The sequence below is a fragment of the Myotis davidii genome, unplaced genomic scaffold (genome assembly GCF_000327345.1).
Source record: "Myotis davidii unplaced genomic scaffold, ASM32734v1 scaffold6, whole genome shotgun sequence".
NCBI classification, from domain to species: domain Eukaryota; kingdom Metazoa; phylum Chordata; class Mammalia; order Chiroptera; family Vespertilionidae; genus Myotis; species Myotis davidii.
The window spans coordinates 3,566,478-3,583,817 of record NW_006383011.1 but is presented as its reverse complement, the minus strand read 5'-3'; the positions used below and the strand labels follow the sequence as shown (position 1 = coordinate 3,583,817).

Genomic DNA, 17,340 nt, shown 5'->3' with positions numbered 1-17,340 from the left:
AACAAAATGAGAAATAAAAATCACATAGTCATATCAATTGATGCAGAAAAAGCATTTGAAAAAATCCAACCCCATTCTTAAAAAAAAAAAAAAAAACCCTCAGCAAAATGCGAATAGAGGGATCATACCTCAACATAATAAAAGCCTTATATGACAAACCTACAGCCAACATCATACTGAATGGGAAAATCTAAAACCATTTCACCTAAGAACAGGATGCCTACTTTCACCACTCCTGTTTGACATAGTTCTGGAAGTGCTACCCATAGCAATTACACAAGAAGAAGAAACAAAAGGTATCCAGATTGGACAAGAAGAAGTAAAGCTGTCATTATTCGCAGATGATATGATACTGTACATGAAAACCCTAAAGACTCCATCAAAAAACTATTAGACTTAATAAACGAATTCAGCAATGTAGCAGGATACAAAATTAACGCCAAGAAATCTATGGCATTTTTATACACCAATAGTGAAGTTACAGAAAGAAAGATTTTTAAAAATCCCATTTACCACTGTACCAAAAAAATTAAGATACCTAGGAATAAACTTAACTAAGGACATAAAAGACCTGTACTCGGAAAACTACAGGACACTGAAAAAAGAGATAGAAGAAGGTATAAACTGATGGAAGAACATACCGTGTTCATGGATTGGTAGAAGCAACATCATTAAAATGTCCATACTACCCAAAGCAATCTACAGATTGCTTTCCACTACCCATTAAATACCAACAGCATATTTCAAAGACGTAGAACGAACTCTCCAAAAATTCATCTCAAATAAAAAAAGACCCGAATAGCCCCAGCAATCCTGAGAAAGGAGAAAAAAGTAGAAGAGATCTCAATACCAGATATCAAGCTATATTACAAAGCCACTGTTCTCAAAACTGCCTATATGTTTCCACAAGAACAAACATATAGACCAATGGAATAGGATGGAGAACCCAGAAATTGACTCAAACCACTATGCTCAATTAATATTTGACAAAGGAGTAAGAGCATACAATGGAGTCACAACAGTTTCTTCAATAAACGGTGTTGGGAAAATTGGACAGATACAAGCAAAAAAATGGAACTACACCACCAACTTATACCATTCACAAAAATAAACTCAAAATGGATAAAGGACTTAAATGCAAGATGGGAAACCATAAAAATCTTAAGAGGAATCCATAGGCAGCAAAATCTCAGACATATGCCAAAGCAATATCTTCACCGATACAGCTCCTAGGACAAAGGAAACTAAGGAGAAAATAAACAAATGGGACTACATCAAAACAAAAAGTGTCTGCACAGCAAAAGAAACCATCAACAAAATGAAAAGGGAAATTAAAAAAAAAAGGAACCCTCATGCACTGCTGGTGGGAATGCAGACTGGTACAGCCACTGCGGAAGACAGTATGGCTCTTCCTCAGAAAGTAAAAAATGGAACTCACATTTGACCCAGTGATCCCAATTCTAGGAATATATCCCAAGAAAACAGAAACACCAATCAGAAAGGATATATGCAACCCCTATGTTCATAGCAGCACATTTTACCATAGCTAAGATTTGGAAACAGCCTAGATGCCCATCAGCAGATGTGCGGATTAGAAAACTGTGGTACATTTCCACAATGGAATACTACACTGCTATAAAAAAGAAGGAATTCTTACCATTTGCAACAGCATGGATGGACATGAAGAGCATTATGCTATGTGAAATAAGTCAGTCAGGGAATGATAACTATCCCATGATCTCACCCACTTGTGGAATATAATGAATAACATAAACTGATGAACAGAAACAGGTCCAAAGACAGAAAAGCATCAATCAGACCGTCAAACCTCAGAGAGAAGGAAGGGAGGGTGAGGGGGGGAGAAGGGGAGAGATCAACCAAAGTAGTTGTGTGCATGCATAGAAGCATAACCAATGGACAAAGACACTAGGGGATGAGGGCATGAGTGGGGAAGGACACGCAATGGGGAGATAAGGACACATATGTAATACCTTAATCAATTAAGAAAAGAAAAATGGGGGGGGGGAAATGAATTTATAATTCAGTAATAAACTTACTTTGAAGCTACATTTTCCAGAATATATTAAGTATCTTTTAAGTTATAGAGCACATATCTTCCATAAAAATTCTCTGTAGTTACACAGAGTGTAAGGTTTGGATGGGTTTCCCAGCAAATAGAAACTTCTACAAGAACACTTAACCGAATTAAATTTTGTGGCTTGCAATGGGTCTATCAATAAATTAAACATTTTGCCATCATCTCACGTAAAATAACTAAAACCCTAACCTTAAAGGTATTTTCAAAATAAAAACAGAAAAAACTGGGACTTTTCCAACACCATGTGGAGTTTTTTGTAATGTGATAAACAATGAAAATCAGAAATAAAATTTAGTAATTATTAAATTAAGAATCTAGTCTAAAGCTTTTAAAAGGAACTTAATTTTAGATATATTGGTATTTCTTCTGTTACCTTGAGACTATCTTGACAAAAAAATATTTCAATATTTCTAAAACGTTAGTTTCAAAGTTGTGATTGGCCTTTCATTTATTTCATCTACTAGAAAACGTAATTTTGCTTCTTCATCCAAATATCCCTTGTAAATATTGATCCTTATGAGTTTTGTTTGTTTAGCTAAGAATAAAATATCAGAATGATAACATTACTAAACAGATCAATCTGGAAGAAAAAATAACCATGTAACTTTAATCATACTCACATTTCTTCAACTTACCTTACACACTAAAATTTATACTTTAAAATTTTCTAACATTATTTCTAATGGTTTATTTAATTGACATACCGGAAGCTGTGAATGCCCTGAAGTTCCTGCTGTAAAACCTCTTGTGTTGTTGCTATTAAGTCCAATGCTCCAACAAATTCAGAAGCAGATAACAACACCTGTACTGTAGGTTGAGTCTGGTGTACAGTGGCCATTAACTTCAGTTTATTGTACACTTTAACACAATTATTTCTGCTAAGTGCCAGTCTTAAAATGTGTAGTGATCCTTCACACATTACTTTATCAATCTGTGCAATTTTATCTCGAAGCATTTTTACAGCCTGGGAAGTTTTCTTGAGGTAGTCCTGCAATTCGTGTTGAGAGGTCATTGCGTGAAAAAATGCTTCTGAACGTAGAGAGATCTGGTGAGCAATGTTTACTTCCACAATATCCAGGTAATGGCTCAGCTTGAGAGAGAAGGAGAAAAAAATCATGGCATATTATAAGTATACCTTCCTTGACTGTCCAAATACTTCCTGAAAATGATACAGGATTTCTACATGTAATTTAATCCCCTTTGGTGAACTATTTGCTTACGGGATCCCTGGTATTAGACATAACAAAATGGAAGAGAGGTAAAGATATAGCCCAAAGATTAATAAAATGTAAGACAACAGAGTAGAAGGTAATTTACTGACCTCCAAACACTAACCTCTCTCTAAAAAGTAAAAGTACATCACAGTCATCTCAGATTATAATCTAGCTTCAGAAATTCTAAAATCTGAGAGACCATGAGCTCCTTAAACCCCAGACATCATTGTCATCATTAACATACAAATCACTTACCTGACTAAAAGATGATTATAATTAATATTTATTGACCGTCTCCTTTTACGTACCAGGCACTGGTATATTATATACATCATTTTCTAATTTTAACAATCTTGGAATAAAGGTATTATTCTTACTTTACAGATGAAAAAACTGAGGCTCAGAGGCATTACAATACTTGAAGCCACATGGTTAGTAAGTGTCAAAACTAAAATTTGACTCAAAAGCTGAAGCTGTTTATACAATATACCATGCTGCCTTGAAATGCTAAAGAATTCATAAAAGACCAATTGGTGGTCCAGTCACAAATTAAAAAAGTACTAAATTTATTTGGATTTTTTTTTCAAGGCTGCTTATTTCACATCTCAAAAGTTATTAGCAACTTGTAATACTCAGTTCATTTCCAATGTATTTTCTTCTTAAAAGGTTGACAAATGCCTTAAATAATCAATTCATATATATTTTTACAACACTACCAAGATGAATTCCTAGATTAACATAGAAATTGTTACTCTAAAAAAATTAGAAAAATTAAAAATGCTTTCTAATTTCAAATATGGACTTCTAAAACTTGCGTTGTCTTTTCTTCCTTTCTAAGTGCATATGCCTTTCCATTTGTCTCCCACTTGCTCACTTGATGGTTCTTTAACCTATAGCAAAAATTTAGGCATTATTTCTGACCATCTGAGGAAAATTCATAGCGTTAAAGGGTTAATGAACTTTCAACACTTAGGACTCTTAAGACTGGAAGAGATTATTTGGTCACCTAGCCTGTATCCTTAATACCATGCAGGATCACAATATCTTCAGAAAGGCTCCTTCAGTAATTTATTATAATACTAGAGGCCTGTTATATGAAAAGATTCCCTTCCCTCAGCTGCTGGCACCGGTTTTCCTCCCGCACCTGGGACCCAGGCTTTCGCTCTGGCTGGGATCCAGCCGGAGCCACTCCGGAGCCGTCAGGCTTCGCTGCTCGTCAGGCCCCAGGGTCGTGAGGCCTCTATGCTCTGCCTGGCACCGGGGCTGTGTGACCTCGTTCCTCCACCGACCCAGGGGCTCTGACTGGTGCCGGGGCCTTGTGGCCTCGTTGCTCCGCCGATCCAGGGGCCATGAGGCCTCAATGCTCCACCAATCCCGGGGCCATGAGGCCTTGCTGCTCCGCCTGGCACCAGCGCTGTGTGGCCTTGCTGCTCCGCCAATCCAGGGGCCGTGACACCTCGCTGCTCTGCCTGGTGCCAGGGCCATGTGGTCTCGCTGCTCCGCCAATCCCAGGGCCGTGTGGCCTCGCTGCTCCGCAGATCCGGGACCATGAGGCCTCGCTGCTCTGCTGACCCGGGGCCATGAGGCCTCGCTGCTCCGCTGATCCCAGGGCCGTGAGGCCTCGCTGCTCTGACTGGCACCAGGGCCGTGTGGCCTCCCTGCTCTGCCGATCCAGGGGCCCTGACACCTCGCTGCTCCGCCTGGCACCGGGGCCATGTGGCCTTGCTGCTCCGCCAATCCCAGGGCCGTGTGGCCTTGCTGCTCCCCCGATCCAGGGGCCGTGAAGCCTCGCTGCTCAGCCAATCCTGGGGCCCTGACGCCTCGCTGCTCCGCCTGGCACCGGGGCCATGTGGCCTTGCTGCTCCGCCAATCCCAGGGCCCTGACGCCTCGCTGTTCCGCCTGGCACCAGGGCCATGTGGCCTTGTTGCTCCGCCAATTCAGGGGCCGTGAGGCCTCGCTGCTCCGCCTGGCGCCAGGGTGTGTGAGGCCTCACTGCTTGCCTCGGGCCATCAGACTTCATTCCACCGCTTGGAACCTAGTATGCAAATTAACTGCCATATTTGTCGGTGGTTAATTTGCATATCACGCTGATTAGCCAATGGGAGGCATAGTGAAGGTATGGTCAATTACCATGTTCGTCTATTATTAGGTAAGACTAGAGGCCCGATGGCATGAAATTCATGCAAGAGTAGGCCTTCCTGCCCTTGCCGGTTTGGCTCAGCAGATAGAGTGTCGGCCTGCGGACTCAAGGGTCCCAGGTTTGATGCCGGTCAAGGGCATGTACCTGGGTTGCGGGCACATCCCCAGTAGAGGGCGTGCAAGAGGCAGCTGAATCGATGTTACTCACTCATCGATGATTGTAACTTGCTATCCCTCTCCCTTCCTCTCTGTAAAAAAATCAATAAAATATATATATTTTTTAAAAGAGTAGGCCTTCCTTCCCCCCAGCTGCCGGCACTGGCTTCCCTCTGGCACCTGGGACCCGGGCTTCCCTCGTAGCCCTGGCTTCATCTAGAAGGGCATCCGGAAAGACGTCTGGTCTAATTAGCATATTACACTTTTATTATTATAGATAAAATAGGTTACAAACAAGAAATTTTCCCACAGTTGAAGTTTCTTGCATTTATACCCTTCTGCTATTGTTCTTTTCATCTTCAATACAGCTGTTCATTTATTTATCTAAAAAGCAATACTGAGGACAAATGTATTAAGGTACACTGCAAGCTAAAATGGATTCAATTTTCAGAACAGTAAATGGAGTATGGGCAATTCCTTTAGGACAGTGCTATTCAGAAGGCAGTTTGTATGCTGCTGCCAGTCTGTGAACTGTTTAGCAAGTCCATGATAAAATAAGGAACTTCACTAGAATGTAAATCAACTACATCACTAAGCCCATTGTATTATTTTTATTTTTTTTAAGAAAACTTGCTTAATGAAGGAAGCAGTGCAATAATTTACATTCTACTACAAATGCCTTATCTCATTGCAGGCCAGCAAATTTCTCTGACCCTGATTGTATCATACCCTCTCTTTAAGCTAGCAAGGTAAAACAGCTGATGTCAATCATAAAGTGAGTTTGAAACTGCTCTTAGAATCTGTCTTCCATTAATTTTCTAAGAACAAAGCCGAAAGAAAAAAAGTCAGAATATAAATGTAACAAATCTGATTTTGCAACTCAGCAAAAAAAATTCTATTACTTTAGTCACTTTAAGCATTTAGCATGAGAAAATTGTTTCATTTGAATTTCAAAGATTTCAACAACTTATCAATATTCCATTGACCTACTCTTTTCAAAGGGATAATTTTTTCATAATACGTTTCTTATTAAAAGTCTTTAAAGAGAACAATTTTTAAAATATTCCTAAAAATATTTATATAATCAATGAGGTTTTTATTAGCTTTTGTTGTTTCTTTCTTTTAAGGTTTTATTTTATCAGGATACATACTTGGAATGTGAAAAAGTGGTCTGGAGTGAGCCTATGTCCATAAACCCATCAGATTTATGAATCTGTTCCTACTCAAGGAAAATCTTTGTAAGTGAAAATGTTGCCAAAGCAAAAGTTAAATATTTTTTCATTTTTAAATCATTTTTATTTTTCAATTACAGTTGGCATACATTTTATTAGTTGCAGGTGTATACCCAAGTGATCAGTTATTATGTAATTTACTAAGTGATCATCCCAATAAAACTGTAAGAAAAGGAATAGTCATGATTCTTCTCCTACATTTCTTCTCTTATCCTCCCTGAGTTAGTCCTTTCTTCAGTTACTGAGAACTGGACCTAATTTATTGAATCATCTTCCTGGGAGAAGCTTTCATACTGCCAAGAGATGTCACTAGACTATAACAAAATGCTTTCTTTTTCAGTTTAAGAACCACAGTCAGTTTTAGGAAAGCTCTGAACTGAGTGGGGGGAAAAAACAACAACAACAAAAACAAACCACAGATATCAAAGGTCTTTACATTCTTGATATGTGAGTTAAGATATTTTTAAAGTTCTACATACAAAATAATGTTCAAGATGTTAGCTTCTGAAATATAGAACATTGTAAAAAAAAAATTAAAAACTGCTGACTAATAATATGCCAAAGACTAGGCTTTGTAAAGCTAAAAACATTTAGGAATATTGATATAATGGTTTTGCTTTAAAATAATCCTTACTGCCCGGCAGGGTGGCTCAGCGGATGAGTGTAGAACATGAACTAAGAGGTCACCAGTTTGATATCTGGTCTGGGCACATGCCGAGGTTGCAGGCTCCATCCCCAGTAGGGGGTGTAAAGTTGGCAGCCGATTGATGTTTCTCTCTCATCGATGTTTCTATCTCTCTATCTCTCCCTTCCCCTCACTCTAAAATCAATAAAAACATATTTAAAATAATAATAAAAAACCCTTACTATGTAAATGAGGAAAAACAGTGCCTCAGGAAAAGCTGATTTTTTATGTCTTAAATCATAAAGAATATAAAATTGGCAATATATTGTTCGGGATAAATGTAAAGCAATTATAATTACGTATGTTATCTAATATATCCTTTCGACTGAAATTCTATCAACTGCTGTTTCAAATAATAAGCATTCAAACAATAAGCTTTTCTTTTTTCACCAGCACAACTTATATTCCATTGAATCAAAATGCTATTACTTTTTCAGTAAATATTCAAAGGCTTATAATTATCAATAACAACAAAATGAAATTAAAAGAAGTAATGCTTACTAAGTAACTAAATCTGAACCCATGCCAAGTAGTCCCACTTAACTAGAATAAAATTTTCTACATGGAAAAAGTAAAAAAGAAAATACCTTTTCTTGTAGCAACTTTGAGGAAGCTGCATCACGATTTCCTTTTCCACCAGCAGTATTAAAATGAGACCATGGTAAAACTGAATTAAAAGTTAAAGAATCGTCCAAGGCAAAATCTGGTTTCATAAAAATCTATCAAAAAAATTCATTTCTCTCGATTAGAAAAACATTTTCTTTACATTCATTATCTCTTCTAAAATGATAGAGCATTAAACAATAATTATTTTGGATCTCAAGCATAAACAGCAAAAGCAAGTGATAACATGTTATTTACATAAAATCTGTAGAAAAATGTACAAATCTCATCTAGGTAAACATGCTCATGAAAGATAGAAAAATGTTTTTTTGCCTTAACCAATGGATATGTGGAAGGCTGCCTGCCCTGTTTATCGCAATTCTGACTTAGGGGAGAGACTTAGGGGAGTACCGAAGATGGAGCCCCTAATTATTCCTTGACCTTTCCAAACAAGCCTGTGCATATGCAGACCCCCGGGGTGTTTATTGGAATCCTTATGCTTAATCCCTGGATGCCCTTGCCTAGAATACAATGTAAACATGTTTCCTTCCAAGATTACTCACCCTACTGATTGCATCTAAAGATAAAAATTCCAATAAAGGCCTAATGAAGCAGGCAATAGAGGCTGCCATGGCATCTAGAGCCAGGGGCCCCTAAGCCCTCTTACAGTCAAGCTGTGTCTGAGTAATTTGTTCATCCTTCATTCAGGGCGCTGCTGGTCAGCCCTGGCAAATGGAGATGATCATTCCATTACAACTTGATCAAATGCACTACTGTAATCCCACTGGGCACACACCAAAGGGAGGTAGTGTGTGTTTTTTAAATGCCAGATATCAATTACTCTATACTTATATTTCTAATTTCTCCTGCTAAAATTTCTTTCAAAATTGTTTTTTAGAAATACACTAAATTTTAAAATCATAACAAATTCAATTTTATGAAAAGCCAACTCCTTGTCTCTTATGTATCACATCCATCTGAGTACTAAGTAGTATTCATTATATTTCCTAAATATTGCTTGAATCCCTTCATTCCTCTATCTCCACAGCATTTCATCGATGCAGCCCTTCATTATCTCTGGATTACAGTAAATGGACACTTAATGATATCCTTTCCTGATCTATCCACTATATTTCTCTTAGATATCCCTTTAAATGCAAGAGTATAACTGAATTAACTTCTCTGTTTGAATCTCTCAAGAGTCCCATGACCCACGGACCAAGCTTTATAGAATGGCATTGAGAGTCCTTCAACTTTTGGACCCACTTACCTCTTTTTATCTTGCCACTATTTACAAGTTAAATTTGAGCAGTATTCAAATATCTTCCATATCCTCTTATGCTTACGTATCTCTATACATGTATTTTTGGCCTAGAATGCTCTTGCCTATCTTCCTAGAGAATTTAATCCAATCAAAGGGGCAAACATGTCCCTGTGTATGACACAGAGATTAATCACCCCATCTCTGAAGACAAATATACTATGTACACTTATTTATCGCTACTTCACAAAAATTACTTACTTAATATGTATATATCCTCCTGGAATATGTTCCTCTAAGATTGGATTTATAATTATTATTCTTTGTATTCCCATAAGGCCTAAAACATGCTTTAATAAGTTAATTACTTCATTAATAAAATTAATTTCTATATTTTATTCTATTTACTGATTCCTTTTATCTTTATGCAAAAAATTGTTATGAATGTGATAGGGAAAATCTAGGGACATGAGTATATTTTCTAGTCACTGCTTTAGTACTACTGAAAGTATCGATTCATTCAATAAGTATTTACTGGTTGTCTAACTCTTATGCTAGGCACTAAGAGAAAACAAAAATAAATTATTACAGAGGTACTAATCTCAACGATCTTTAGTCTAAGGAATATGATAAAATATATACATAAGTATCCTATAAGAGGAAGAATGACAAATGCCTTGAAAGGGAAGGCTGGGATCTAGATAAAATGCTATGGAAATTCAGCAAAGGGGCAAATTATCTTCAGTTGGGAGAAATGTATTCATGTAAAGTTGCCAGTTAAGCAAAAGAATGTAAAGGATTAGATAGAGGGAGATGATGGAAAGTCTCTGTCTGGGTTCAGGAGCAGTTTAAGAATGGAGTCAATGAAAGAGTCTGACTGAAGTAAAAGATGTGTAAAGATTAGGAGGCAAAAGTTAAGAGTGTAGCTCCGAATGGAAATGAATAATTAAGAACCTTAAATTACAGAGTTTGAATTTTATTTTATAGGAATCAAAGAATTTTTAAAATGACTGCCCTCTCCTTTTTGTTTCTACCTTTCATCTGTCTGTCTCTTCTCACCCTAAAGAGCAATTACCACAGACTCCTTTGAGAATCTGATGAATGCAATGGATTCTTTTTCCAGAAAAAAAAACAAAAACAAAAAAACTCATCTATTACACAGCTCTACAAATGTTTTCTTCTAAAGGAAATGTCTTTTAATAATTTGAAGGGAGAGTAAGATCAACAAAATTCTTCTTTTAGAATGGAGAGACTTAAACATATTTCTAGGTATTGATGATGAAAAAGAGAAGAAAGAGATATAACAAAGTTACAGAAGAGGCAAAGTGTCAGAAAACAGCTAAATGAAAGCTTCTTAAAGGCAAAATTAAAGATCAAATATTAAAAAGCAGTATTCTCATTTTTTAAGCTTTGTTACCTTAGGTACTTGCTCCAGATCTGTCCTGGATTTATCTATTAAAAAAAGGGGGAGGGGGAAGGGAGAACATGATTTTTTAAACTTGTTTTCATTTTACTTCCATAAAATATACTTTGACAAGATTCAATACTATACTAGGTCACAGCCAAATAACCACATAAGTTTCTTTGTTCAACAAGTATCTATTAAGCACCTCCTGTTTCCCTAATAGTATACGAAGCACTGAATATGGCATATATGCAAATAATTTTAATCAATTGTATACTAGCAATAAAACAACTTAATAAGTTTTAAGTAAGAATCATTAGTCTACAATGAATTAGTCTATAATGATTAGCTACTCTTATCAAGTTTTGGTGAGATTAAGTTTGGCATGCTATGTAGTTTTAAGAATGAATTAAATTCTAAAATAGGAGTACTGTTTTTTAATTGTTCAAAATATCCCCCATCCTTTCCAGAATTTCTTCTGATCAAAGATATTTTTAAATATATTAATTTTCTTCTAATACATTTTAGTTTGTATCATCAATAAATTTATCTGTGCCCATCTGGTGTGACTCAGTAGTTGAGTGTTGACCCATGAACCAAGAGGTCCCAGGTTGGATTCCCAGTCAGAGCACATGCCCAGGTTGCAGGTAGCAGGTTTGATCCCCAGTGGGGGGCATGTACGATTGATGTGTCTCTTTCATTGATGTTTCTATCTCTCTATCTCTCTCCTTTCTGCTCTCTTTAAAATTAATAAAATGAAATAAAAATTATCTGTAATTGAATCTACTTCACCTTCATCTCATCAATAAGACCTCAGGCAAGGTACCCTCCTTTCCAAAAGTAACCCATTCCCTCCTGCCTCTTCTGTGAGCTTACTTCAATTACCCTGCCTCTCTCTGTATCTTCAACCTTTTTCTCCTTCTAAGAGCATTTTCCTCTCTGCATATAAACATGTTTCATTAAAAAAAGAAAGAGAGAGAGGGGAGGAGAAGGGAGAGGAAAGAAGAAGGGAGAGGAGAGAAAGAAAAAGATAAAACATAGGGCCCAGACTAGATTGAGGCAAGGGAACCTTGGGTGCAAAATTTTAAAAAGCACTCACTTTCAGGGTTATGCAAATGCCTCTCTTGCCTCATCTAGTCCTGGCCATGCAAAAACATTCTTCCACTCTATTCCCTCTGTAGTCAATATGCTATATCTCAAATCTTCAAGTTACATCCACAATGGGAGTCTCCATTGCTTTCTCTTGTACTCACACTTTAATATATAGTGAGGTTTCTGTAACCACAGTTCCAGTTTAAATGCTCTCCCTATGATCTCCTAAATTGCTTAATCCATGAAGACTTCTCAGTATGTAAACTGAAGTACTGTGACACTGTAGACTAATTATTCTCACTTCTTTGAAATTATCAAAGGTGGAACTCTCTCTTGGTTGACTCTCTTATCTCTCTACTTCTTTATAGTCTCCTTCACAAGTGCCTAATTTTCTATCTGCCCCTTAAATGTGACAGCTTCTTAGTGTTCTATTATAAGTTATTTTCTCCCCGCTATTCACATCCTTCCTGGGTGATCCCATCCATGCCCTTGGATTCAACTACCATGATACTGTCTAGCATATTGTCTATGATAATGTCTACTATACCTACATCTCCAGCCCAGATCTCTTTCCTGAGCTCCTGGCTACATACCAAACATGTTTGCAAAACTGCAATTAAACCAGCCTCTATCTCCCCCAGAATTTCTCCTCTTATACTGGCTATCTCACTGAATTGCACCTCACCTAGCCAGCTGCCCAAGCAAGAAACTAGGGAGTCATCCTTGAATAAACTTGTTCCATTACTAACAACTAACTGACCACCAAAACCTATGCCTCAATCGCTCAAAGGCCTAATATCCTCTCCACCTTCATTATAACTGTGAATTGGGGCCACATGATTTCTCACTTGTATTATTGCAATAGCTTCCAACTGTCTCCTTGACTCCAGTTATATCATCCAAAAATTTATTAACCACAACTGTTTACACAGTGAAATGTATAACCATAAATCTGATTTTGTCTGGTTAAAAGATTTTGTAGCTCTATACTGCTTTAAGAAATATTCCTTAGCATGGCATACAAGGCTCTTAATCTGACTCCAACCTATTTCTTCAGCTTCTTTTCTTGCTCCCAGTAGAGCCAACATACTGAACTCTTGCAGTCCCTTGGACATGCTAATTTATCTCTTGACTTTATGGCGTTATACAAACTATTCCTTCTTCCTGGAATGCCTTTCACACATAAATATTTCTCAATAGCTAGTTTAAAACACAGGCAATCATCATCAACTCTAGGAAATCTTCTAAGCTAAGTTAGGAGCTGTATACAATCTTGCCATGCTGAACTTATTACTTGATATACAGTGCTGCAATTTTTTGGTTTATTTATTTAACCTTACTCAGGAGACCATCAGCTTCTTGAGGACAGGGACCATTTCTAATTCATCTATTTTTTAAGCAACAAGCAAAGTCCCAAGCACACAGATATTACTTAAGTATTTGTTGAATTGAAGACAATACTATCATCAGACCCAAGATTTTTCTCTTAAAGCTTTTAGAAAAGATTATAACAGTAAGCTATAAAAATTTTACTAGAAAGAAAAATTGTAAGTATGACAGCCTACAAGGTCCCCAAGTTAAGATTTTGTTCATTAATACTATTCTCTTCTACAAATTTCACATATTCATCTACATATTATCTACAAGTAGATATTCATACCATGAGTATGTAAGAGAGTCCTGTCAAAGGTATCTTTAGGAGGACAAATATTCTTGCATCTTGCGTGAATCTTCTCTCTCTAATAAAAGGACAATTAAATAAATAATGTAATCGATGCTGTGTGGCGATACAAATATTCAAAGCATCAAAATGTTTCACAACAGAATATATAAAATTAGTTCTATGATTTTTAAATCACTTGCGTCTGAACTTAAATACAAATAATAAGTATGCTTAATAAACTAAATATCACTGAGATGTATGAATATCTATTTACTTATACTCATCCCATTTCACATAATTAGTAAAAATCTCCATAAATTTGGAATGAATTGGGAAAGTAAATGAAAAATCCTTACTTATATGACAGAAATCAATTAAGAAAATAATTTTTTAAAGCAAGGAAGAAAATTTGAAAACTGATACACCTAAGCTAGATAATTATTAATTGACACTTTCTCTCTGAGTAAAGAAAAATAATTCCATTCTAATTTCAGATTAGATAACCACTAACAACACTGTTATCTTTTCAGAGGTACCATAAATAGGACACATGGGAAGGGGAGTGTGGTAAGAAAAAACACTGGGCTAACAGTGTCCAGAATTCTGATCGTAGTTCTGACAGCATGGAACTGTCTTCCAAAGAGGCTGTGAATTTTGCATCCCTACCCACAATGAATGAGAATCCCGATTAGTCCATTTCTTAAATCTCACAAATTGTCTGGGCTTTACAGGTCTAATAAAACCATTTTTTCCTTGGTAGGTAGGGCAGGTTTTCAGGTTGAATCTTAGCATTAATAGAATTATGTCATCCTGAAAAATCATTAGAGTAAGAAAAATATATTTACATAAAGCTAAGCAAAGAATTACATACAACCAAGTACAGAATGTATATGAACAAAAAAATAACATAGAGTCCTCAAAAACTACTGGTAAAAGTCCATTATAAATTACTTTTGGCCTGACTATAACTACTTCAAGATTAGATGTTACCTGAGAGATTTCCTGTTGATATACTGTAAAATGTTCCTTGCTGATCTGTGGGAGGTAGAATGAAGGTATGACTTCAGTGTCCACAAAGTCCAATCCCCATGTTTTTGTGAAGAAGTCAGATTCTCTTTTTGCTAATCTAGGATCATTTAATGCTGCTGGGAGATTTACTTTGGAATGATATATAGTCCATTTGTGTTGATCTGTAACTAGAGATGGGGCAACACATAAACTGTGTGAATCACCTGCAAAAAGTAAACAAGAGAACTCTGTAAAATAAGTTCTATGTTTGAAAGTATACCCTAGAAAAATAAAAATGCTTAGATTCTACATTATACAAAGCAACTAACCTGTATAAGATCAAATATGCAAAATGTGAGAGCTGTAGTCACAGTGTGGGGTAAATGGTGAAGAAAGTCTTTCATTAATTCCTTTCCTTGCAAGTTATCTTTTTTTCAACACAAAAACTCTTCTACCTTCAACTGATTATCTTCTATTCTTTAATATTCCAGTTTTTTCCCATAGGTAGAGCTTTTTTTTCTATTGTACTATGGCAGGCAGTATTTTTTTTTTTTTTTTTTTTTTTTTTTTGCTTATAATTAGATAACATAAATATTGCTGTGGCATTAGCCATAGAGGAAAGAAAAATATACAGTTGATTTTTGTTATTCACAGTAGTTCTGTTCTAGAAAGCTACTGAACACTTGATTAGCAAATACTGAAACACTGACCCTAGTGGAAATACAGGTTAGATTCCTGCAAGTCTTTGTGGTCACAACATTTTCATCAACTGATTAATACAGAATCATATGCATGTGTCTATTTAAAAACACATTATTTACTATATATTTAATATATAGTTTTATATACTTACTATATATTTAATATATAACATATATTGTTCATTCATTAACATTGAACTACAACTCATACCTGAATGAAGCTTATAAGACATGCATAGTTTCCTCATAAGGCACATTACAGCTTTCTTATACTTAGGAATACTAGAAAACACTTCAGCACTACGTTTGAGAATATTTTAAAAAGCAAAATCACTAATAAGATACACAAAAATGCAATAAAAAGTAGCACTAAATAGACCACAGAAAGACTTGTTTACACCATGATAGCTGAAACAAGAAGGCAGAGTGTTGCCTTGTTCAACCTCAGGTGGGAACGTATACATTGGGTAATTTAAATTTTTCACTCCTCTGTGCATGCTTGCAAATGACCACAAAAGTGCCACAAATATTGATTTGGGGGTTACAAATAAGTTTTAAGGTGTAGGCAAATTTGCAAATATGGAAACCACAAATAATGAGGATTGACTATATTATGTTTAAAGAGCTTTTTGAACTATACATTTTAAAATATTTTTAATAGTTTATATAAGTACTTCTTTTATGGAAATGCATGAAAAGAACTATATTCTAATCTCCTAATCTACTTACTTGCAAATTATTTATCTCTCTTTAATTTTAACATCATAAAATTTACTCTTTTAAGATAAGCATACGAAATCTGTCTACTCCTTTACAGTTAACATAAATCCTCAAAGGAGAAAAAAGGCATTACCTGTGGGTTCCTTGGGACACACATCTGGCAGTGACTGCACAGGTCGAATGTGTTTTGTTGGATCTACCTCTTTTTTAACGAAAACATCACTGCTGCTTCCTTGAGGCACTGGTGAACTGTGGCTTGAAGCCATTGCATAAAATCACCACTCAACTGAAAATGAGTAAGAAACAAATAATAATCAAGACACTTAACACAAATCAAAATTCATCTACAGGGTGGGGCAAAAGTAGGTTTATAGTTCCGAGTACACAAAATACAGTTAATAAAGTGACTGTAATAATCATAACCTGCATGTCTTTTTCCATACGAAAAACTGTAAATCTTCTTTCAAAAACAGATACAATATTCGAAATCCCCAAGTACACAATTTGAATATTCTCTATTGGGAGTCACTTGATATATACTTAGTTTGCAAAGCAAGTTATCTGTCCTTGTTTAAAAAGTATTCTTCCCCAAAATTACCTATCCTTAGACTTTAATCCAAAGTGCAGACAACAAAGCTGCAACCAGTATAAATTAAAAGAAAAACATTCCCTTCATTCAACAAGTATATAATAATTATGCATTATAGCAAAATAGATAAGTGCATGGGTTGCTGAAATGGTGACTGCTTCATGTACCAGTAGTATAACCTTGAGGAAATTTACTTAACCTTTGAAAGCTTTACCTTATCTGTAAAAATGGGGATGAAAAGAGGTCCTATCTCATAAACACTTTGTAACAAAGAAATGGGTACATGTAAAATAAACCATTTATAATCATGTCTGCCTCAAAGTTTGTGTTCATAAATGTTAGTATCATTTTATTTATTATTACTACTAGAGGCTCAGTGCACAAAAATTTGTGCACACAGGGAGGAAGAGGGGGGTCCTTCAGCCCGGCCTGTGCCCTCTCGCAATCTGGGACACCTCGGGAGATAACGACCTGCTGGCTTAGGCCTGCTCCCAGGTGGCAGAGGGCAGGCCCAATCCCTAGGTGCAGCCCCTGGTCGGTCTCAGAGCAGGCCCGATTGGGGAGTTGGGGCGCCGCCCCCTGTCATGCACAGAGCAGGGAGGATTGGGAGGTTGTGATGCCACCCTTAGTCACGCTCAGGGTAGGGCTGATTGGGGGGTTGGGGCACCATCCCCTTCACACTCAAGGCAGGGTTGATGGGGAGGTTGCGGCGCCACCCCCTGTCATGCACAGAGCAGGGCCCATCAGGGGGGTGGGGCACTGCCGCCTGCTCC

General features: G+C 36.6%; 1 protein-coding gene across 6 annotated transcripts in view; it reads right to left on the bottom strand.

Annotated features, from left to right (window-relative positions):
* The window catches only part of VPS54 (VPS54 GARP complex subunit), a 110,459-nt gene that overhangs the window by 60,860 nt on the left and 32,259 nt on the right, over positions 1-17,340 (bottom strand). For 3 of the 6 annotated variants that reach the window (XR_001512278.1, XM_015557888.1, XM_006778541.2), the window contains 6 exons: positions 16,112-16,264; positions 14,540-14,781; positions 13,547-13,625; positions 10,807-10,841; positions 8,113-8,244; positions 2,803-3,188 (listed from right to left, as the gene is read on the bottom strand). Coding sequence is in view for 5 of the 6 variants with exons in the window: in XM_015557888.1 (XP_015413374.1) it covers positions 2,803-3,188; positions 8,113-8,244; positions 10,807-10,841; positions 13,547-13,625; positions 14,540-14,781; positions 16,112-16,244 (1,007 nt within the window). In the remaining variant the exon portion in view is untranslated. Of the gene's footprint in view, positions 1-2,802; positions 3,189-8,112; positions 8,245-10,806; positions 10,842-13,546; positions 13,626-14,539; positions 14,782-16,111; positions 16,265-17,340 lie in introns of those variants that run through there. The other 3 variants (XM_015557889.1, XM_015557891.1, XM_015557890.1) reach the window with 3 other exon arrangements.